The 25,354-nt window shown below is 46.3% G+C and overlaps 1 protein-coding gene and 1 pseudogene across 6 annotated transcripts in view; one reads left to right on the forward strand and one right to left on the reverse strand.

Annotated features, from left to right (window-relative positions):
* NPHP4 (nephrocystin 4) overlaps positions 1-25,354 on the reverse strand; it is a 571,934-nt gene that overhangs the window by 279,382 nt on the left and 267,198 nt on the right. For all 6 annotated transcript variants that reach the window (XM_085876134.1, XM_085876135.1, XM_085876132.1 and 3 more), the window contains one exon: positions 2,294-2,430. In XM_085876134.1, coding sequence (XP_085732260.1) covers positions 2,294-2,430 — 137 coding nt within the window. The remainder of the gene's footprint in view (positions 1-2,293; positions 2,431-25,354) is intronic.
* LOC147029034 (uncharacterized) lies at positions 6,438-9,331 on the forward strand (annotated as a pseudogene).

Below are 25,354 nucleotides of genomic sequence, written 5' to 3' on the forward strand. Positions count from 1 at the left end.
ATATGGCGTCCGTTCTACCACGACTTGGTGAGAGCCCGTCCTGCTTGGTGCTTTGGTAAGCACCCAAATTAGTGCCTTGGCATTCTGCTCGGAGAGCTTTGCTTTCTGCTTGGCACTTTGCAGTTCTCCGTCCCTCAGGAACTGGGCTCGGAACTCAGCCCTCAGTGCCACCCCACTTGGCACCGTACTTGGACTGCTCTCTTCTCCTGGACAATACTGCGCCGGGACTACACATGAACTCCCCACAAATTACTCCATCAGGGGGTTTTATTGTCCCTGGACTCTATCCAATCACGTCTGCTTTTGGCAACCAACACTGATTGGCTATTGCATGCTGCAATCCAACCTCTGGGGTTTCTCCACTGAGCATGGGGGCATGGTGCTTTGGGAATTCATTGCTTGATCTGCGATGGTTGGAATGCTGGAACGGCATATGATTTACAACAATTGCAATGCTGGAATGGCAATTATTTGGTCAAAATATTGGTAAGGTTAGGTGGTTTGACACTGTGGTGTGAAGCATGAGAATGGAGGTTGGAGTATGGGTGCCAGAAAATGAGGGCTTGGGGATGGGCATTTGAGAATGAGTGTTTAGGAATGAAACATGAGAATGGAGGTTCGAGTACAGGTGGTGGAAAATGAGGGTTTGAGGATGGGTGTTTGAGAACGGGTGTTTGGGAACGAGTCTTTGAATATGGAGTTGGAGAATGAAGGTTTGAATACCAAGTCAGAAAATGAGGGTTTGGGAATGAGGTCTGGATATAGAGTTGGAGAATGAAGGTTTGGGAATAAGGTTTGGATAAGGAGTTGGAAAATGAAGGTTTGGGAATGAGGTTTGGATAAGGAGTTGGACAATGAAGGTTTGGGCATGAATAAGAGAATAATGGGGAAGGTTGTAATCACAAACATAATGCATTTCCCTGTTCCTGATATGAGGGGATGGGTAGCCTAACTAAACAGAATCACTATGGAAATATCTAAGCTCAAGAGGTCTTTTATGTATTGAATGTCACTCCCCGGGGTCTTTCCAAATCCGCAACAATATTCAACGTGGAATAGCCAGCTTGGAAGCCAAACTGTTTGTCAGAAATTAGCGAGTTTGAGAAGAGATAGTGTCTTAGGTCAGCTGCATTTATTGACTCCATTATTTTGCTGAATATGGGGAGAAGGCTGATAGATCTGTAGTTGAGAGGATAAGTTTTGGAACCTTTCCTCTGGAAAGGAGTGATGTTTACAACTTCCTGAAATGAAGGAAGGTTTCCATCCAATAAAGGCTTGTGTAAAAAGAGAAGACTGAGGGTCGGATCAGACTGAAACACAGTTCCTGAGGATTAGATGACTTATACTATAAAGACCAGTTGTGGAAGAGATGTTGATTTATGTAAGAAAATTATCCACTATGACAGGGAACATGCTGCAAGAAATATTCCACAATGGTAGAAAGGGTGGGTAAGAGAAGAGATGGATTTTGGGCCTTGGCCTATAGTCAAGACAGAGTGCCTTCGAAAAATCAAGATATACGACATCCACTGCATTTCCCTCATCCACCCAGTCAGAAACTGTTTCATACAACTCCAATAAATTCGTTAAACAAGAACTCCTATTAGTTAATTCATGCTGACGACCTTTAATCAGTTTTAAATTATTCAAATGGTTCCCGATCCATTTCTTAATGTTTCCAACATCTTACCCACCACTGAAGTCAAGCTAACAGGTCTATAGTTCCTTAATTTTTCTCTGGTTCCTTTCATAAATAGTGATGTTACATTTGCTACTCTCCAATCCTCTTCTCAACTTTTAGTATGACAAGCAAAGAACCCGTCCTTCCACATGGGTTAAGAAACCTACAATTACAGATGGGTTCATTCCCCCAGAATTATGGGCATAATATTTCCTTTCAACTCTGCCGAACACCTGGTTTCCCAGATTGCACATGTTCTACTAGAAAGCCTTACCTTGCTACCCTGTTTAAATCTAAATGTAATACTTACCTGCTTCTCCTTTACATGTGTAACCCTCTTCCCAAGGTTGTTGTCTCATGTGCTTTTCTCCAAGATGTCATTTGCTGCCCAATTCCACCTCATGGTCTCTTCCACTTCGACCTCTGAGCTTTAATTCATGCTCTGGTTCCTCCATAAACCAATTTTATTGCTTCTCCTGTGCCATACTTTTTATCTACAGACATCTTGCCCCCCCCCCCTTCCATCACCACCCCCTCCTCTCCAACCTTGTTTAATACTTCTCTGAAAAAAAGAAGTGCAAAAAGATAAAGAAGAGGTATGATGAGTTATACCTGGCTGAGACGATCTTTGTTGAGAAGTTCAAGCAGTTCTTCTTCAAAGGCCTCCAGTGTTGGTAAGAGAGAAATGGATATGTCACTGAGGACACAAGGTGAGCAACGTACAAGTCTGGGTCTCAACAGAGTATCACCTGCATATTTTGGGTCAAAAAGAAAAAGGAGGGCAAACAAAAAAGGGAACAACAATTATAAAGCACAATAGCTTGCTGAAAATTCTGATATTATTTTACAGTTTGATCAGGCTCAGCACAAGTCTAAAGCAGAGGTTCTCGAAATATTCACCACTTGCAGAGGTAGGCTATGCCAGGTTCCTCCTCCTCCTACCCCTTCCCCTGCTTACTCCCATCCCACCCCTTCCCCTCCCTCCTACCACTCCATCCTCATACCCCACACCCCCTACCTACAAACTCCCACCCACCCCCTTCCCCTCTCTCATCCGACCTTCTCCCACCCCCTCCCTCCAGACTACCACCCCCACCTCTTCCCTTCCCTGCTCCCACCACACCCCTCCCTCACCTCACCTCCCCCCCCTCGTCTCACCATTTCCTCTGCATCCTCCCACCCATTCCCCTGCCTCCTCCCATCCCACCCCCCACCCTCACCTCCCTCGGGACTCCCACCCTATCCCCACAACAGGTGGTGGCGGTTCGTGTGTTTATAAATTATGAATCGTGAAGAAATGACTTTCAAACCCCGAGTAAGATGTGTAAAGTTTAATCGCGAGATTAACCTTTGGAGCTCAGAGGAGTACACAGCTATTACCAAGCAGCTTGTAGAGCACTCACTAAGTGGCTTAATCACTCAAACAAGCATTCCGATGAAACGGTTGATGAGGAACAGCTGGCTTGGCAGGCGATTAGGTATGTATACAGCAAAGATCAGGCAATCGATGATTCGTGCTTTATCACAATTATTTTTGTTGCATTCAATGAAGTTACACTTGAGGCACATTCTTTAATCTTTTCTTCACTCAAGAAATTATCTGAACAGTAGAAAAAGTCAAGATTAATTATTTGTCAATTTCCTTAACATGGAGAAGGAAGGATCACAGCCTTGATTACTTAAAGTAATTACATGAATATACTTTGTTATAAGAATCAATAATTTCTTTAAATTTTCAGATTTTGACACTTATTTAGTCCACCAGCTCCGATCCTCAAATCTGAAGGCAGATTTAGATTATATACTTTAATTAGTCCATGAGGGGGTCATCGTGGAAAATTGCGTCTGTGTGTGTCCCCTCCATAACTGTCTGTGTGACTGACACACATGCACTGACATTTAATATTATCGATTGAAGGCTGCATATATAACCATCAATCTGTTAATATGGTCTCTACCTTCACCGTTTTACAACCATAAAAGATACTGCACCTTATATCTGACTTGCATAACCCGCGCTCTGCGCGACATGTTGGGGTGGGTGTGTTTGAGAAAGGAACTGATGCAGAGTATCAGTAGTAATTTTACTTTAATGCAGTAAGTGGAATACGATTTCACTGTTTCAGAACCATTTTATTTACTTTTTTTGTACCATGCACCTCATATGGTCTTTGAGATAATGTAAGCCGAATATCACGTTACTCGAGCGCAGAACAAAGTCGAAGATAGCGCGACACGAAACCACAAACTCGGAAATAATATATAAGATGGTATATTTGAAGTCATATCTGAATATTTTTGTTCATCACTTTGGAAAATGTCTATCAAAAACAATTTAAATTCGTAAAATAAAACAAAATGCAAACATTAAAATAAACTTCACTTCATAAAAAACATCACACTTATAATTTTGATTCGCACAAGCCGAACCAATTTTCAGAATTGGGCCACACGCAGCCTTGTGGGCCGTGGGTTCAGAAGCCCCAGCCAAAAGATCCTTACAGCTATTTGGGTCATGGCATGACATGATGCCCTCATAAAGGCTAAGCCTCTCTTATGATGCGGCATTTATCACAGCATAAGCAAGCAGATCCTCAACCCACAAACACATGAGAGATGTCTTTGACAACCAATCATGGACAAGGCATGGCTGCATCTCCACAAATTACTGGGTAATTCACTGAAGTTGCACTTGCCACTCAATGGTGCATTTAAATTTTTGTTTTTGAAGGATCTCAAGTCAAGAATATGACAATGATCAGATCGAGTAATTATCTGTTTCTGAAATTTGCCTTTGGTGTCATTTTAAGGAATATATAATGGCACATGGATATAATATGACACAGGTGTGATAGACATAATGGCATGTTCCCGTGTACAATAAGTTACATTGTAATAAGTTACGTCCAGGTGAGGACATGAAATAGAAATACAAAAAAGAATTGTGCCGTTATTTTCAATCACACAAATACAGAAATGTTTAATTTTTGTGCATATGATATAAAGTCTAGGTTTGTGGAAAAGTGATGTATTTATTTATTTATTTATCATGACAGACAGAAACAACTAAAACACTGTGCAATGGTTTATGTGGTGGGCTTGGTATCCTTGGATCCTGAGTTCAAATCCCACTCGGCTGTTGAATTAATACCAGGTGGGGTTGATTCTGCCTGTCATCCTTCCGAGGTCGGCTAAATGAGTACCAGATTGCTGGTATCCTGTGTCGGAGTGGCGACCCGTCCAGGATTGTACCCAATAGCCAAGGAGACTGCTTAGGCAGCACCAACGGTCTGCACAGAGTATGGTCCCAATGGATAGATGGATGGAATGGTTCATGCGTTTTTGAAAGGCCATACCTGGCGTAAATTTGAGGTCGATGTTAGAGCAAGAGACCACTATGTCATTTGGGCATCTGAAGGACCCATAAGACATTAATTCACCCCACACCAAAACTTATGTATCTATAAAAAGAAAAGGATAGTGACTGGTTTCCTATCTCCTGTCTCACCACTTCACTCATCATCACCAAACCTCACAGGCATAATTAACAAAGCATTGTATTCAAGGGAGATAGGGGGTTGAGGGATGATGGAACAAAAGTTAGGAAGGAGTGGGGAGAGACTGAAAATAAGTTTTGGAGGAGATTGGAGTAAAGGAGTGAAGGGAAGAGACGTGTGTTGAACATAAAATGGAGGAAAGGTAGAGTCCAAAATCCTGCCATGTTTTCATATATCATAAATAGTTATGCCATAAAAATGCCATACAATGCCAAAACGAAGTGTTCTCGAAATCATCAGTTGAGATCTCAAAATCATCAGTTGAGATTTCAGCCAGACTTACCAATGATTGCAAGTTGTTGTTCTGAAAGTACACGCCTGAAAGCTGGAATGCTTTCGACAAGGCAAGCCCCTGCAACCTACTTACTTACTCCTGGGATCCCACACATTGGTCAAAATGAAGCCTTCAAATCCCAACTCTGACTCTGACAGGTGTAATATTGCTGATGCGCAGTTTAAGTCTACAATGCTGTTTTCCTTTCAGGTAATACTTTACTGACGGTCAGGAATGGTGATATTAAAACGGGATTAGTAATAGATTGTAGTAACAGAAGTTTTGAAAAAGTTTAACATTGAGGTTATAAAACGTGAATAATTCGGCATGTAGATGACATGTCATCAAAGTTGAATAATTCCTTCCTGGTTCATCACCAATGCAAAAATAGGACTGTGTATCCTGAAGCTCACCTGGATCAGGAGCAACAGTCATTCAAACCCCAGGCAGGCCCACTGAGACCCTAATTTTATTTATGTCAAAAACAAACTTTGATACATCATAGGTGATAGAGGTTGTGATCAAGTTTCATCAAAATTGTGTGTGTAGTTTCGGAGAAGAGACCAAATACCTATTTTGGGAGGTCAACTCCCCCCCCATGCGCAAACCCCCTTAATGAGCACAGATTTTGATGCGGTCAATACACCTTCGTTAGACGTCACATATGAAGCATGTGGCCAATTTTCATCAAAACGTGTGTTTGGTTCAACTAATAATGACCGAAGTGTTTACAAACTTGCTGACTGACTAACTGACCTACCGACACTGCTCGATCATATAAACTCACCGGACTAAAGTCCAGGTGAGCTAAAAATGGTCAACAGAATACGAGACTTTGTTTCAATAATTAATACAATATTCAAGAATTCAATAATTAATTACAATGATTCCTTGGCAAAGGGATCAATATTGTATCTTTTCTCCATCAAATCCAGCAGAGGACACCAAACTTCAACCAATACACCAAGTTGGAGAAGAAGGAAAACTGGCTTGGCTGTAATGTTGGCACCCTGTTAGACAGGGCGAACCCAAGGAAAAACTAACATTTTTTCCAGTCAAGGTTTTCTCAGTGGATTCATCATCCTGAACCCATACCATTTGATATTAGCTTGGGGGCCACCCAGAATTTTGCCTCAAATTCAAGATGGTGGCCAAAATCCAAAATTGCCGCCAAAATTACCTTTAGGAGATTTATACTGCCTCGTAGTGTTTCCTGTCAAGGTTTTTTCAGTGGTTCTGCCATCCTGAACATGTATCCTTTGAGATTAGCTTGGGAGCCACCCAGGATTTGGCCTAAAATCCAAGATGGCCACCAAAAATCAAAATGGCTGCCAAAATTAAATGAATTAGGTTTATACTGCCTTATAGTTTTTCCTGTCAAATTTTTCTCAGCAGTTCCAGCATACTGGACCTATAGCCTTCAAAATTAGCTTGAGGGCCACCCAGGAATTGACCTCAAATCCAAGATAGCCACCAAAATGGCCGTCAAAATCATCTTAATTATATTCAAACTACCTCTTAGGTTTTCCTGTTAAAGTTTTCTCAGTGGTTCCACCATTCCAAACCTATGTCCTTTGTTATTAGCTTGGAGGGCACCCAGAATTTGGCATCAAATGCAAGATGGCCACGAAAAACCAAAATGGCGACCAAAATTACCTCAAAATTGATATTTCGTCTTATTTGTCCCCCAGAATGTTCCATTCTCGGAAAGCAGGGTTTAGGGGCTGTGCAATAATTATGGGACCTGGGGCAGGGATACATTTGCGGATGGTGTGACATTGTCTTGTTAGTCCTTCTCTACAATCCATGGGGATTTGATAACTGAGACCACAATCAACCGAGAAGTGAAGGTCAGAGGTGGTCCAATGCAAGGCAGATACAGTACCAATGAGAGCACAACAAACACATTCATCAAGACCAGTCATATCATGGCTAACATTGGAGCTACACTGAAGGAAAGGCTAAATAAGCATCACCTCCTCAGCCCACAAGGAGACCACAATAGCAGCCCAAATACACCATGAAAATATGGTTCATAATCTCGTACTTCAGCTTGACAAATACTTCGACCCATTCCTGAATGGTCCTGCTCGTCATATGAAGACTGGTGTGGAAATCGATTGTGATGTTGTAAGAGGATTGATGTCATCTGCAGAAGCCGGAGAACAGAAATATAAAGAATTTGTTGACTTGAGACTCAAAGCCAGTGGGGAAGAACGAGTCAATTTCTTCGACAAGATTACGAAGATCAAGATCAAAACTGGGATGGAGAAGGCCAAGAAAGACCCAAAAGTTGTTAATATCATGAAAGAAGACAGACAGGCCTTCGGTTTACTGGTAGGCAAAGCAACATCTCCAGAAGAGGCACATTCATATCCCTTGACGACTGTCCCACGAGCTCTAGCCACACCAGAGAGAGATTTGAGACAAGGTTCAAAAGCAGCATTGAGGAACTACCTCAAAGAAGAGTCTGAATCAGTCCGTGAGAACCCGCCACATGAAGGAAATTGGCTTATAGATGGAATGGCTGCTGTGAAATCTGTTCCTGCTCAGCAAATTTGTGGAAAATATGCAGCAGCCTTGTTGACATTTTGCTTGCCAGTAAGTGACTCCAAACCGCAGCAACTGGGAATCATATTTGATTCATACAGTACAGCCACAATGAAGGAGCTCACTCAACGTCACCGTGGCATACCTGGAAGAACTACTCACATCACAAGCTTTGAACAGGACATGCCTAAAGGGAAAGATTGGGACTCGTTTCTGCGAAACTCAGAAAAAAATTTCTAGTCGATTACGACAAGACCGATGCTGTGAGATCCAAGCTGAAAGTTCCACTAACTGTGACAGAGGAAGGTAATACCTGGTTAAAAAGGCAACTCAAAATTGAGATGCTTGACTCCTGCAACCACCACGAAGTTGACACCAGACTCATCCTCCATGCATCCAAGTCAACAGATCCTGTAATTGTCAGGGTGACAGATACAGATGTCTTTGTTCTCCTGACCTATGTTTATTCTGTCATTAAACCATGACAAGACTGGATGATGAAGATTGACCATGAGAGGTATGTTAGTGTCAAAGCTCTAACTGACCGATTTGGTGACAAAATGTGTCAGGCACTTCCTGCCTATCACAGCATTACAGGGTGTGATACAACCTCTTTTCCATTTGGTGTTGGTAAAGTAAAACCACTGAAGAAGACGAAGAAACTGGGAAAGTTCCAACTCCTCTCGCAACTTGGCACATCGCGTACTTCAGTTGAAGACATCGCCGATGCTAAGACCTTCTTTCGAACCTGCATGTATGCTGGAAGTGAACATGAAGAGTATGTGAGAACAAGGATCAGAATGTACGACAAGCAGAAAATGAAATCCAGTTGAAGTATCTTGCCAGATGAGAGTAGCACCAATGAACACCTCAAGAGGAGCGATTTACAAGCTTCCATCTGGTATCAATGTCTGAAACAAGATATTGAGTATCCTTCCATCAAACACAGAGGTTGGGAAGAAACGGAAGATGGTATTCGGCCAATATGGTTCACCTGCCCCCAATTCCCACCAAGCCTTTCGGTGACGAGCAGCAGAAGAAGGTTAACATCAGGTAAATATACATTTATTTGTAGTAAAGCTACGCAAGGTTTCCATTTGCTGTTTCAGACTTGTTGTTTGTCATTTAGTAATACAATTCACAACCTTATATTATCGAAATCAATTTGACAAAGCATTCAAATCATTTCCGATCATACAGGTGACATTAATCATGATGCAGACACAGAAGATACGAGAGACACGGCCCAGCCCCCAAAGAAGAAGAGAAGAACGAGACCCAGCCATAGTGAGGACAAAGGAGACGACAGTACAGGAGGGGACGAGAGTACTGGAAGTGACAGCGACAGCATTGAAGAGCAGTCGGCTACCTCTTCTGGCAGTATTAGAGCAGTCCACTCATCTGACTCACAGATGGACAGTGACTTGGATAATAGCGAATGAACATTAACTCTGGACTTGCAGTTCTATCTTAATTATGTGCTTGAATCACCCATTTTGTTGGTGAATTGAACTACAGGATGACCAGAAAATGTGGTTAATATTATCTCAATTTACATTTTGTGGCCTGTTTTGAGTGAGAATGTCATATTTACATGATAGTAAAGCTCGGTCGAGTATTCCAGAAACCAAAATCAATTTCCGGTGTCATTATAAACCCCATATTATGTACAAAAAGTTAATTTAACAGGAAAAGAGAACCCTTATTAATTCAATTTTGAGGTAATTTTGGTCGCCATTTTGGTATTTCGTGGCCATCTTGCATTTGAGGCCAAATCCCGGGTGCCCTCCAAGCTAATAACAAAGGACAGAGGTTTGGAATGGCGGAATCACTGAGAAAACTTTGACAGGAAAACCTAAGAGGTAGTTTGAATATAATTAAGATGATTTTGATGGCCATTTTGGCAGCTATCTTGGATTTGAGGTCAATTCCTGGGTGGCCCTCAAGCTAATTTTGAAGGCTATAGGTCCAGTATGCCGGAACTGCTGAGAAAAATTTGACAAGAAAAACTATAAGGCAGTATAAACCTAATTAATTTAATTTTGGCAGCCATTTTGATTTTTGGCGGCCATCATTGATTTTAGGCCAAATCCTGGGCGGCTCCCAAGCTAATCTCAAAGGATACATGTTCAGGATGATGAATCCACTGAAAAAAAACCTTGACAGGAAACACTACGAGGCAGTATAAATCTCCTGAAGGTAATTTTGCGGCAAATTTGTATTTTGGCCGCCATCTTGAATTTGAGGTAAAATTCTGGGTGGCCCCCAAGCTAATATCAAATGGTGTGGGTTCAGGATGATGAATCCACTGAGAAAACCTTGACTGGAAAAATGTGAGTTTTTCCTTGGGTTTGCCCTGTCTACGTGGTGTGACCACAATTGGAGCATTCGGCTCTCCGAGATGCAGCAGCTGATGTTTGCAATACAGAAACAGCTCCAGATAATCAGCACAACAATTACAAGTAGATGATGCTTTGTGCCGTCTCCATGCAGCAATGCTGCTGACCTTAACTTGTTTTCATGATTATCTGAGCTCAGAGAGTTGCTGAATTAAGGAGAATAAATGACACTTTTTCTCACCTTCAGGGAAAATGCAGGACAACACATCCTCAATGCCAAAAGGGTTCCTGACAAGGCAGGGAAGATGGCATATTGAAAGGGAAGGGTTAGGCTACAGGTCGAGGAGATAAGGGCCGATATGAAAGGTTTCCTGCCAGAGTCCAGGGCAAACTTCAAGGCAATACAATTATAACAGCAAGGTTAGAGCATTGTGACCATGAACAGAGGTGGATGTCTCTCAAATGTACCCAGTGAATGCCCTGCTCCATTCCGGGTCCAGCTATAACAATTCCGTCGGTCGCAGAGAGTGCACCTATAAATCTAAAGCACTCCATTGGTGTCCAAGTCTGATCAATAGGACAGGCTTTGCCATTTGATTAACCAAAGCGCAATCACAAATTCTCCCAGAGTCAAGTTGCTGCGCTGCAGGCATAAGGCTATCAATTTAGTTTTAGCTCATTACGGGCTCAGCTTGGCATCTAGTGAGGCAAGTGCTGACAAAGTCTGGACCCAATTTCTCAGTGACACTGAGCTCTGTTCATTCACCTTTACATCACTGCCAAGGTGTTTACGAAGCTTTTCCACTGGACCTTTGATGTCAGACTTTCAGCAGGACTCAGCTGCTATTTTCCACCAGTACATTACATTTCATGTAATTTTTGATCAAATGTGGTCGTATTCTTACAAAGCCTTCCACCACCAAGCCAATCTTAAGCAGAACGTTGCAAAATAAAACTCATAATCTTAAAGTGTAGTAAAAAAAAAAATACAGGAACAAAAACATTAATGCATGGATTACAACCATGAATAAGGAGTCTGGTTTCATAGTGTACAAAATGCTTCCAAAAGCAGCTTAGAGTTTACAAATGAAACAAAAATGAACCAGTGCACCATGGGTGGAATGTCCTTTCTGAATGGTTCATCAAGCCAAAAACATGTATACCTGGAAGTGTACAGACAATAAAAATGCAGGTGATATATATATTTATGTTTTACAAAGATACAGGGGACAAAATCAGTCAGCTTGCCCAACGGAAAGGTTGCAGAGCTGAAATGGGAATTGCACACCTGCAAATGTTATTTATTACAGGTGGTATTGAAACGTAAATGGCTATACACCAAGGGATTAGGCGTTTATCAAATGCTCAAGGCTCAAATTTATGGCTACTCATATTTCCAAACTTGGCAATTACAAATGTCTGTGTTCAGATTTTGTTAGAAACTACATGTGAGCTCATGCAAGATGGAAACTTCTGCCCAACAACCGACTCCAGGTCAACATGAGTATTGAATTCCTTGATTATTTGGTTGAGGTTTCAATTCATGCACATTAAACACATTGAAACGTTTACCCTGTGGCTCTCTTCAATCTGGTGGCAATGTCATAATGAGCTTTTTCTGACAGTTTGTTGATGGTAACTGTTTATGGGTTGGCTCAACAACTTGCAGTCACTCCACCTGCAGTGGAGAGTGCCAATTTCTCAGTTGGAAAGTTCTATGGGGTTGGGATCATCCTCCACACTGTAGTAGTATGATGGAAGATTGTTTTTATCTTGCCAAAACGAAGTTTTTGCAAGATATGTTAGTCAGCTTGTATGTTTTTTATTTTTTTTATTTTTTTATTTTTGTTTGTCTGTAATCACGTATAAAAAATTCTGCAGAGCACAGTTATCATTGGAAATTTTTGTAACTTCGCATATCAGAGGCCTATAGAGGTCCCTTTCAGCGCACAAAAATTTGAAGGTCAAGGTCAAAGGTCAAGGTCACTTTGTCGCAAATCAGGGGAGTCGACGAAACCCTTATTTTTTGAGTAATTTTTATCGGATCATCTTCAAACTTCATGGGAATATAGTTCATGGTCTGGCGCTCAGCTGATTAATTTCTGGTGGCGATTGGCCTTGACCTTCATATGTTTTATTATTATTATTTTTTTTTTTGTCTGTAATCGCATATAAATCACTCTGCAGAGCACAGTTATCATTGGAAATTTTTGTAACTTCGCATATCAGAGGCCTATAGAGGTCCCTTTCAGCACATAAAATTTTGAAGGTCACGGTCAAAGGTCAAGGTCACTGTTGCAAATCAGGGGAGTCGACGAAACCCTTATTTTTTGAGTAATTTTAATAGCATCGTCTCCAAACTTTATGGGAATGTAGTATATGGTCTGGCGCTCAACTGATTAATTTTTGGTGGCGATTGGCCTTGACCTTCATGGTTAGCGCCTGAGTTCAAACATATTTGACCCCAAGGTCAAATTTTCAAGTTTTAGGAACCATATCGTGTCGTACCTCAAATCGAACACCTCGATGAGTGCTTTCTAGATATGTCAAGCTTGAGACATTATGACGTCATTTGGTGACGTTATGAGGCAAACGCATATTTTTCATGGTTACTCTGTAGAACGATTCTCATCGGAATCTCTCGTAGGCAGATATTCCTCAAGGAGTCGCTCCTGGTGGATAGCAGCTCTGTTCACCTCAATGTGACCTTAAAGAAGTCACACGTGGTTACCTTTTGGCAAGATACGGGTCACCCTGCGGGTGACATTGGTTTATTTTTTTTATCATCATGTAGGTCACATTAGATTTGTAACTAAAACCCCTCAGCAATGGCCATTATTATCTGCTTTTATACTCGTATCAGTGATTGGCTTGTCAGATGTGGAGATGAAAAATGTACTTGCTATTAACTGCTATATGAGGTGTATCCAATGTCATCACCAAGATTACAAATGCTTGCATGAAAAAGAGGTCTTGCACAGATGATGCCCCAAGTAACCCGAGTTATTAAGACATTAGTGGGTACATTATCTTCACTCAGAGTATTGAGAAGTTGGATAATATTTGACTTGCTGTCTAAGCCTCATCATGACTACCTCGCCGAAGGCAGAATCAAAGTGCTCCATTTAGACTCGGTGGCGTAATGGTTGGTTTGCAGGGTGTGCTCTCATGCTTGACATTGTTCCCAGCAGTGTTGGGGTCAGCCAGCCAGCGATGGCGAAAAGCGAATTAAGTAGCCTGCTGATGACACATGAAAACACAATCCAACCCTCGTTCCCTGTGCTACAGACTGGAAACTGACACCTCCTTTACTGTGAAATCTGGAGACAGGAATAGGTTCCCAGAAGGTGGCTTCAGGGCATCATTCTTTATTTTTTGAAATGCAAAGGCTCGCAAGAAAACTGCAGCAACGACACATGTATCACTCTCTAATCAGAAGTCGCCAAAGCCTTTGCATGGATCATACTGAACTGAATGCAGAAGGCTCGTGCCAAGAAGCAGCAACACCAACAGACAGGCTTCACCTTCACACCCCAGTGGGACTCAACAGTGGAGCATATCTTTGCCCTTTGTAAGATTTCTGAAAAATGCCGAGAGTTCAACATGCCAAACATTGCAGCCTATGTTGACATAAAGAAGGAGTTTGACTGACACAAAACAGACTGTCCAGAAGCCTCCAGTTTCAAGCATGTGGAGTCATCATAAATATAATGTAGCACATCGACACACTCTATGACAATAAGAAAGGTGTATTTGTGTGGGGAGTGAGCTCTCAGATGCATTCACATTTTCCAGGGAGATGTTCTTGCTGCAAAGTTATACCTTCCAGCAATGGATTTCCATGAACAACATCCTCCAACAAGGTGGCTATGACTGCAGGGTTAATGTTGGCCCAAACTACACTTGCACAGACCTTTCCTATCCTTTGCTTTCATATGCAGCACATGGCTGCTGGTTGCATACATTGCTGGGGGTGTGGCAGTACTGCCCCTGTAAGTTAGAGCAGGAATTTGTAACTTGTTCAGGGTGCCAGAGAGAGCTCTCCCACTCTTCACGGATGACATTGTGGGATCTTTAATGTCCAACAACTAACACCAGCAGACAGGATACCCAGTTTAACATCCATCCGAGGAGGGCACACACATTGATGCTGATCCCACCCTGCAAACACGAGGATGACAGTTTATAGCTGGAATAAGATTCACTCCCTCACAGCTCACACAGCTCAAGGCGAGACAGCTCAGAGATGAGTGTACGTACATGTAAGCTCTCCTGATGTCATTGCACATACATGGACTTTGCAAATTATGTGGTCCTGCTTGCAGAGACAATTGATGTCCTTGTCTCTACACTTCAGGATTTCAACCACCACTCATCCAAACTCAATCTACAAGTGAGCTGGAACAAGCCAAATATCCAATGCCTAGGGCGAGGATACATTTCTCATAATTATTATTCTTTTTTGAAAACAGAGTCGAGGCTCGTGGAGGAGCTAGAACAAAGAATGGATCAGGCTGCAACAGAACAAAATGAACAGCAGAAGTAGAAAGGGGGGAATAAACAGCAGGGTTAAGAGACAAAATAGAGAGAGAGACATTGAGGACAAGGAATGTGTGGAAGAATGTGGATTAGCAGAGATAATACACATTGGGGGTGGACAAGAGGGATCCAGAAGCAAACTATCAGTCAGGAAAAACAGGACAGTAAGAAAGAGATGGGCTTGGTGAGAGTGAAGGGGGTAGAAAAGAGAATGGTTTTGTATGGGAGATTATCTGAGATTGTGGTGAACAGTTGGCTTAGAAACCTGGAGGGAAGAATGAAATTGAAGGGAATGTGGAAGGTGATTCGACAGGTGTGAGAAAAAGGAATGAATGAGTGGAGGTGAGCAGTGATTCTGGATTTTGGGAGTTTCAACAGAGGGGGTTTGATGGTGGACTGTGTAAGAACTGCAGAAACTTTGGGGGGGAGGGGGAAGGTGACAAAGCATGGAAAGAACAGTGGGTGCTTGACCAGAAAGGAGGTGGCAGAAGACAGAGAGATCACTGACCTGTCTGTGATGGAAAAATGATAGGCCCGTAGACTCAGCTTCATTGCGAGAGATTTCAATGAAAACCCACTCCGTGGGAGTACGTCCTGTGCAGCTTCCCTTCGCAGGGCAGCTCACCGGATGACGGGATTGGGGCAAAGCCTTCGGGACCCCCAATCTTTGATGATAGGAGGGAAACCACGGGGTAACATCCCTGGGTCAGATTGCGGGAGAGTGTGTCGGAGTGGTGCTGAGGTGTCATCCACCAGATGGCGGCCTCCTTGGGTTAACCTGAGGCGGTCCTTTCGGGTGGGTGCCTGGAATGTCCTATCCCTAAGAGAGGATGATCACCTGTCTCTGTTATCATCTGAGCTCAAGCATTTGGACATCGGGATTGCAGCTCTCTCTGAGATTCGGAGACCGGATTGCGGCGAGATAATGGTGGGTGGTTACACCTACTATTGGTCTGGTCGCTCTGATGGTTACCATACCCAAGAAGTTGCTGTAGCTGTGTCCAATAAGCTGACCCCAATGATAATTGATGTAACACCAATCAACGAGCGTATTATGAGATTAAGGATTCGTCACTCCTTAGGTGTCATTACCCTGGTCTCTGTTTATGCTCCGACTGAGGCGAGTGATCTCACCGTGAAGGATGCATTCCACGCCACACTCGAGTCTGTGGTTGATCAGTGCCCCAGACAAGATACACTTCTTGTCTTGGGGGATTTCAATGCATCAACTGGAACTGATAGGGATGGTTATGAGGTGTGTGTTGGTCCCCATGGGTCAGGAACTATGAACCAGAATAGCACTAAGTTCCTTGACTTTGCAAGAAGTCATGGACTTAGGGTGGCTGGTTCATGGTTTCAGCGCCCACAAGCTCATCGCTGGACTTGGTATTCCAACGCTGGCGGTGTGGCAAAGGAGATTGACCATGTCCTCATTGACGGTCGTTGGAGGATGATCCAGAACTGCAGGGTCTACCGGAGTGCTCAGTTCCTCAATACTGACCACCGGCTTGTTGTAGCAACTCTAAAGTTGCACCTTAAATCCTGGAGAATGGTACCATCCCAGCCTAGGCTGGATGTTGGCAAGCTCAGGGATGAGAGAGTAGCTAAGGAGTTTGCAAACAGGCTGAGTGGACACTTGGGGGGTCTGGGTGCTTTGGGGGGTCCTGAAGAGTTGTGGAGTGCCTTCAAGACCACCGTCCTTGATGTTGCCGGTAGATGTCTTGGAACTCACCGCAGGGCAAAGAAGAATTTTGTCTCTCAAGGGACACTGGATACCATTGACCAGAGTCGCAGGGCCAGGCTGAATGGCAGAGCTGAGCTGTTCAGGGAGCTGAGGCGTAAAACTGTACGTGCACTGAGGGTGGACAAGGAGGCCTATGTGCGAGGAATCTGTGAGGGGGTAGAGCATCACCTGTGGACGGGTGATTCTCGTCCCGCTTACAGGGGAATCCGCGCATTGCGTTCATCCAAGCCCATCCCTCGGAGCACTGCAGTTAGAGCAGAGAGTGGTCGGCTCTTGACAGAGGAGTCTGAAGTGAAGGCCCGCTGGGTCGGTTACTTTGAGCGGTTGTACCAGGCTGATCCCCCAGCTGTCGCGTTGGACGTCAAGGGTGTTTCAATCCCTGTTGCTGACCCTCGAATCAACTATGGTCCACCTTCGCTTGTGGAAACACGGGCTGCGGTGAACCGGTTGAAACGGGGCAAAGCTCCAGGGATCTGTGGCATCCATGCTGAACTTCTCAAGGCTGTTGGAAATGCTGCACTCGTGTCGTTGCATGCAGTTTTGTGCTCTGCCTGGAACACGGGCATCATCCCAACTGATTGGAAGAGGGGCCTCTCTGGAAAGGGAAGGGTGATCGCCAAGACTGCAACAACTACCGAGGCAGTGCCTGGCAAGGTCTTTGCTCGGATAATTCTTGATAGGGTTCGCCACCATCTGCTTGAGCACCAGCATCCAGAGCAATCAGGCTTTACACCAAAGAGGTCAACGATTGACCGTATCCTTGCACTTCGTGTCCTCACCGAACGCAGACGAGAGTTCCGGCAGGGGCTGCTTGCAGCCTATGTTGATCTCTGTAAAGCGTTCGATTCAGTGAATCGGGATGTCCTCTGGAGGATTCTTGGTCTTCGTGGGGTGCCACCAAAACTGATCGATCTGATGTCTGAACTCTACTCTGGTACTGAGAGTGCTGTGAAGTGTGGTGGTGCCATCTCTGACTTATTTCCAGTTGTTACTGGAGTTCGTCAGGGGTGTGTACTGGCCCCCACACTTTTCAACACTTGTATGGACTGGATTTTAGGGAGGATGTCGGAGAAATCAAGCTGTCGTGCATCGTTTGGGAATGTCAAGATCTCGGACCTTGATTTTGCAGATGATGCTGTCATCTTTGCGGAGACTTTAGATATCCTTTTGGGGGCCCACGAGGTGCTGAATGAGGAGTCGGAGCCGCTGGGATTACGGGTTTCTTGGGTCAAAACTAAGATCCAGGCTTTCGTTGACATCTTGGATGCTGCTGTCCTGTCTGTGTCTGTTTGTGGTGAGGATATTGTGATCGTGGAGAGATTCACTTACCTTGACAGTGATATTCATGTCTCTGCTGGCTGTGAGTCAGAGGTCAATAGACGTCTGGGTCGGGCCTGGGGAGTCATGGATTCACTGGATCATGGGGTGTGGCGCTGCCGGTACCTGTGCGGGAGGACGAAAGTCCGAGTCTTCAGGTCCTTGGTACTTCCAGTCTTGCTCTATGGATGCGAGACTTGGACTCTGACCAAGGATCTGAGATGGAGACTTAATTCCTTTGGTACCAGGTCTCTTCGGAGAATCCTTGGCTATCGCTGGTCGGATTTTGTGTCCAACGAGCAGTTGCTGAGAGAGACTCGGATGAGATTTGTTACCTGAATAGTCCGTGAGCGTCAGTTGCGGCTGTATGGACATGTGGCTCGTTTTCCTGACCCTGATCCTGCTCATCAGATTCTCTCAGCGAGGGAGTCTCATGAGTGGAGGAGGCCAGTGGGCCGACCACGTGCCTCGTGGTTGCAGCAGGTTGACCATCATCTCAAGGAGATGGGGATGGCCAGACGGAGGCCTCTGGAGTACCGGCGGAAAGTGGACGCAGCGACGCGCTGTTCTGGCACATGCTCCCATACCTGACCTACCTGAAAGCCTTGATTTCCACCATGTCAAAATGAGCAAGGACTGATGCAAAGGTGCCAGCCCAGAGCAGTAGAGTGTACGAGGCGCAGTGGGACACGAGAAGCAAGCTTGCTGGCATCAACTCCGCTTTATTGCGCGACCAGAAGTACACTCCCGCCACACCTAGCGGGCGAGGAATGATACACGAAAACCCAATCATGTGACACAGCACACTCCTCCCCTCGTAAAATGACCAGTCAAACGATGAAAGGACAATCATAACATGACCATCTGAAACCCATCAACACTCATAATCCTCCAAGTACCGCGGCCGCACTCTGACCCGCCTCGGACGGGCAGCGCCGCCAGACAGTCCAGGCTCAGACGCCTCCCGGCTCGGTCGAGGTGACACCCTCGCCGGACTCGCCCCCTCCGCAACACCAACCGCCCACGACCGCCCAGCCTGCCCGACGTCCCCGGGAGGACGGCATCAGGCGAAGACCCCCTGGGCGTCGGCCCAACCAGCCCTGGCGATACAACGTCAGGTGCCGGCGACATTACAGGTGGGGGTCCCACATCGTTCGGCCCGGGGAGGTGTGGGGGGGGGGTGACGCTGAACAGCGATCATGCATTTGGTCCACGTTCCGCTTCCACACATCCCCACCATCATCCGCACCATGCAATTCGCCGGCCCCAGCACCACAGAGACCACCGCCGGCACCAATTTGGAACCGTGGAAATAATCGCGCACCATTACCCGCTGTCCCACATCGAAGCCGCGCAGCCGCGTCAGACGCGACATCGCCCCACTCCCCGACCCTTCAGGTCGCAGCAAATCCAGTCTGGACCGCAATGCCCGTCCATAGAGACGAATGGCAGGCGAATCACCCGTGACAGGATGAACTGCGTTCCTGTAATGGAGCAAAAACACATCGACCACCGTCTGCACAGGTGCAACACCCCCTCTGCGCAAAGCCCGTTTCAACATCTTAACAAACGACTCAGCTTGGCCATTCGTCTCAGGATGATACGGTGCGGACCTTAGATGTCGAATACCATTTTGGCGCATAAAATCATCAAATACACCCGCGATGAACTGCGGACCATTATCAGAGACCAGGATCTCCGGTAACCCTTTATTAGCAAAGATCGCCCGCAGTTTCTCTACTGTAATGTTTGCTGATGTATGCTGCATTACTACAACCTCTGGCCATTTAGAGAATGCATCGATCACAATCAAAAACATTTTGCCATTAACCGGTCCCGCAAAATCTACATGGACCCTCTGCCAGGCTCTGCCTGGCGCAGGCCATAGACCCGAAGCTCGACGCGGGTTATCAGCATCTGTTTGTCACGTGGCGCAACGCTTAACCAACTGCTCAATGTCTTTGTCCAATCCCGGCCACCACAACAGGCTACGAGCAAGACTCTTGGTCTTCACGATGCCAAGGTGACTGACATGCAGTTCTTCCAAACACCGCTGCCTGAACTTCGGTGGAATCACCGTCCTCATTCCCCACATAACGCACCGTTGAACCAACGACAGCTCCAATGCATGTGACATGAAAGGTTGAAATGCCGGTGTCGAAGGCAGATCACTCCAATTCCCCGTAGAAATCGCCTGGACGACACGGGCAAGCACCGGATCACGAGCCGATTCCACCGCGATCTGTCTGGCCGTGACCGGCCCGCTTTGGACCTGGCCCAGCGCGAACACATCGACCCGGTCGGCTGACTCAGACGCAGCTGGACCCTCCGCACACAGCAAGCGTGAGAGCCCGTCGCAGTTAGCATGCTCCTCAGTGCTTCGGAACTGAATATCATAATCATAAGCACCCAGAAACAGACACCACCGTTGTATTCGCGCGGCCTCTACCACCGGCACCCCGCGTTCGGGTCTCAGGATGAATTGAAGCGGTTTGTGATCCGTCTGCAAAGTGAAATGCCGCCCCAGCAGGTATTGATGAAACCTCCGCACACCCCAGACGAGGCTGAGAGCCTTACGCTCGATCTGGGCATATCCGCGCTCTGCTGTGGACAGGGTCCGGGATGCAAAACAAACAGACCGCTCGGAACCATCGTCCATCCTGTGGGAGAGCACTGCCCCAATGCCATATGCAGAACTGTCGCATGCCAATAGGAGCGGACGCGTAGGCTCGTAGTGCACGAGGACCGTATCCTCTGTGAGCAGCCGCTTGACGCGGTCGAACGACGCCTGGTGTGCAGGCCCCCAAGCCCAGCGCTCGTCCTTCCTGAGCAACTGTGTTAATGGCGCAAGTTGTGAGCTGAGCCCACGCACGAACCTTTGGTAATACTGGGCCATACCAATGAATGAGCGCAGCTGCGTCTTGTCGCGAGGTGGTGGCATGTGCTGAATCGCCTCCACCTTCCGAGGACCTTTCAACAGCCCCTCCGGCGTGATGATGTGCCCGAGGTATTCCAAGCGCTGCTTGAAGAACGCGCACTTGTCCCTGTTCAAGCGCAGGCCGCACGCTTCTAGCTTTGTCAGCACTTGGGCAATGTTCGCAAGATGCTCGTCCGCCGTTTTCCCCGCAATGAGCACATCGTCCAGGTAGGTTTGAGCGGGCAGGCCAATGCAAACCTGATCCATGGCTTTCTGCCACAAAGCTGGGGCCGAAGCAATCCCAAAACAGAGCCGGGTATATCGATAGAGTCCTTGACACGTGTTGATTGTCAAAAGCTCGCTACTCCCGGGATCCATCGGCAGGTGAAAATATGCATCACGCAGGTCTAGCTTCGTGAAGTATTGGCTCCCCGCAAATCGCGCAAATATTTCATCGATTGACGGCAGTGGATATTGCTCCACGCTGAGCCCCGGGTTAACCGTGGATTTGAAGTCCCCGCATAATCGGACGTCTCCATTCCGTTTCAGCACCGTGACAACCGGGGTGGCCCAATCTGAGCACGACACCCGTTCGATCACTCCACAGGCCTCCAGCCTATCCAGTTCACCCTTGACCTTGTCCCGCAGGGCATACGGCACCGGACGCAGTTTACAAAATCGAGGAACCACCCCCTCCTTCAGGAAGAGCTTTGCCTCCATGCCCTTGAGTTTCCCAAGGTCGTCGCTAAACAACCCTTGATGTCTTTGAAGAATCTTCTCCAACTGATCCTCCCACCGGCTCGGCACGGGTTGCACAAGGTTAACTGCGGCCCAGTCTAGCCTGATGCGGGCCAGCCAATCTCGGCCGAGGAGAGATGGTCCCCTCCCCCGCACGACGTACACCCGAAGCGTGGCGACCTGGCCTTGGTATCGCACAGACACGTCTGCCATCCCGACTGGCATTATCTTCTCGCAGGTGTATGTGAACAGCGTGAGGTTTGACCTGATAAGCTTCAAGCCGTTGAGTCTACGCGCGGTCTGTTCGCCGATGAGCGACACAGCTGCTCCCGTATCGACCTGGAACGTGATTGGCGTTTTGTTCACTTCGACTTCCACCGTCATCGGGCGCGCCGCCGCCGGGCCAATTGAAAACAGGCCCATCAACGGCCGCCGGTTCCGCCCCGAGTCACCTCGCACATCGCCGTCCATGACCTTAACGGTGGCCGGCGTCCCACGGCACACACGCGACAAGTGACCCACCTTGTGACAATTCAAACACACGGTGCCTTTATACCGGCACGCACAGTGCAGGTGTCGACCTCCGCATCCCAAACACATCCGCGGGGTCACCTCGCCGCACGTGCGGTCGCGCGGCGACGTCTGACCCGCATCGAAGGTCGTGCGCGCCTCCCGGGGTGCTCGCGACCCCACGTGGCCGGTGATGGCTCGAACATCCCCGCGAGTCTGCTCAACCGCTGTAGCCGTGCTGAATGCCGAGTCGAATGTAATGGCTTCACCCTTCAGCCGTAAAATCGCTGAAACCATCTTCACATCTTGTAAACCAGCAATAAAACGATTTTGGAGCCGAGCTGGACGCTCCCCCGCCATGAACTTACATGCCACGGAAGAATGCTTAATCCGCGCCACAAAATCAGCGACGTGCTCCTCTGCCCCTTTCGAGAGGCGATCGAACTGGTATCGAGCGAGCTGTAATGACTTCTCCGGCGCCATGTGTGCTTTCATCTTCTGCACAATGTCCCGAAACGACAGCCCGTCATCCCGGGGCCTGTTCGGCGCCACCAAATCACTCAGCAGTCGATAATGCTCCGCCGAAAGCGAAGCGAGCAGATCGACTTCTGTTTGCTCTCGTCGACCACATAATTTGTGTGGAAATAGCATCCCAATTGTTCTGAAAACAATTCGAAGTCGTCTCCGACGAAAACGGGCACAAGTCCGTATTCAACCATCCTCATCGCCAACTAGAGTGTACGAGGCGCAGTGGGACACGAGAAGCAAGCTTGCTGGCATCAACTCCGCTTTATTGCGCGACCAGAAGTACACTCCTGCCACCCCTAGCGGGCGAGGCATGATATACGAAAACCCAATCACGTGACACAGCACAAGCAGCACTTGATCAAGCTGTGGATGAAGGCATTGTCGGTAGATCGGAGATAAAGTGTGCAAAGAAGGACTTGGCATGATGGAGGATGCAAAGGCAGCGACTGACTTTGGAGGACAACTTAGAAATGTGGTTTTCCCAAGAAGATCACAGCTAATCGTGAGACCTAAAAGTATGAGTGACTGAACTTCTCCAAGAAGATTATTAAAAATAGTAGATGGGATGGTTTGCTCAACGGTCCATTCAGAGAGAGACAGTGTGTGGGATTTCTCAGGATTGATAGACACATTCCAAGTGTTTGACCAGTTTGTGATACTATTAAGCTCTGCAGCGAGTGAAACGCCTGCTACCTGCCTATGCGAAGGATCAGGATGTCACAACAGAGAGTAGAGTCATCAGCAAAGAGATAAAGAGGATTTTCAGAGTTAGATAGATCATTGATGACGAATAGGAATAGGATGGGCCCAAGAAAACTGCCTTGCGGCACTCCAGCCTCAAAAGGGCGAGCACATGAAAAGATCCTGTTGAGAGCCACACGCTGTCTACAAGAATAGAAGAAGTCAGGAAGCCAAGTGTGGAGTTGGCTTTGGATGCCATCTAGTTGATGCCAGTTTGGAGAGCGAGGCGGGGTGCCAGACTGTATCGAAAGCTCAAGATATGTCTTGAGATGCGACCCTGATCTCATGTCTGACATTGAGGGCCTATATTCATTGCTTGGAGTGCAGAAGCAGCATGTCCAAGGTAAAGTGACCTCGTCTGAATCCAAACTGATGGTCAGAGATCAGGCCATTGGAGAAGAGGAAGGATTTCATGTTGACTCTGATGATGGATTCCATGACCTTGCTAATTATTGCAAGTAAGCTCGTTGCTCTATAGATATAAGAACTCAGCTTTTTGTACATTTTTATGTAATGTCACGATGTTGGCTGACTTCCAAGCAGATGGAAGATGACCAAGGGCAAATTATATGGTGAAAAGAGCAGAAAAGAGGATGTGCAAGAGCAGCAAAGCAAGTTTTTTAGACATGTGAGCTGAGGCCGGCCAGGCTAGTTGCAGAATCAAAGTCGAGGGATGGAGAAACTTCAACACCTTTTCAAGTGTAAAAGACAAAGAGTCCATGAGCAGTTGGGTGGAACAGCGAAGGGTGGGTAGAGAGAGAAAGGGGTTGGGGACACAAGATTTGGGAGCAAACACTGAATTTATGCATTCGGCCTTCTCGCGAGCAGTGTGCAATGGTGCCATTTGAAGTGAGGGCAGGGATGGAGGGGGGAGAATACTACAGAGACAGACTTAACAAGGTTTTAGAGGAGGGAGACAAGTTTGAAAGTGTCAAAATGGAGCAGAAGAACAGCAGGAGATATTAGCTGGGAAGTTGGTCATAACGAAATCCAGAAAGGATGATATTCCATTGACAGAAATATAGGTCAGAAAGTTTACAGATTGAATAAGTCAGATGGTGTTCCTTCTACCGATATTGAAATCAACTGCTCCGTGTACACAGCCACAGATTTTAATATCTTGGTTCTTGTATCTCCTCATCTGGTAGCTCTGTGCCAGGACTCAGGAGATTCTTTGCCATCACACATTCCACACTGGCATTACTTTTCACCAAATCGAAAGCCCATTCAACACACACCTCAAGGTCAGACTTTACAGCACACTCACAACACTGATCTTTGCATATGGCTCTGAAAGCTGGACCCAGATTGCAACCAGCAATGCCTGCAGTAGTGCCTTCTTTATGAAAGCCTTGTGACAAATTTTTTGTATCAGGTGGCAAGATAACATCACCAATGCCAAGGGTGAACTGCTGGCACAACACATAAGACTGTAAACTCTGATCTATCGAGCCCAGCTACAATGGTAGATATCTCTGTTGACATGCAGAAAGCGATGCAGCAACTGCCTTCTTCACCGACCCACCAACAGGCTAGAAGGATACACCCACACACATCACAGAGGATACCCCACACACCCACACTGGAAGGAGACCTTCAAATTGGAACTTGAACCCACTGGCCTGTTCAAAGAAAAAGCGACAAGAGCAGTGCTCAATCAAGCGACCAAGAGAGGAGCATTTCTGTGGCCGCATCACACGATGACATGCCAGATGAATCAATGACTTAATGGTTGGAGCATCCACGCTAAGTCTCAAACCCTGGCTGAATTATAACAGTTTGAACTGGTATGAATCATACCAGGTCGGCAGTTCAAACCATGGCTGAATCATATGAAAGACTTAAAAAATAGCACCGCCTGTCCTGAAGCTCACCTGGATTAAGAGCAACAGTCATTCAAACCCCCCCACGAACCCTCT

The sequence above is a fragment of the Eptatretus burgeri genome, chromosome 4 (genome assembly GCF_056783735.1).
Source record: "Eptatretus burgeri isolate ZD-2024b chromosome 4, Ebu_testis_v1, whole genome shotgun sequence".
NCBI classification, from domain to species: domain Eukaryota; kingdom Metazoa; phylum Chordata; class Myxini; order Myxiniformes; family Myxinidae; genus Eptatretus; species Eptatretus burgeri.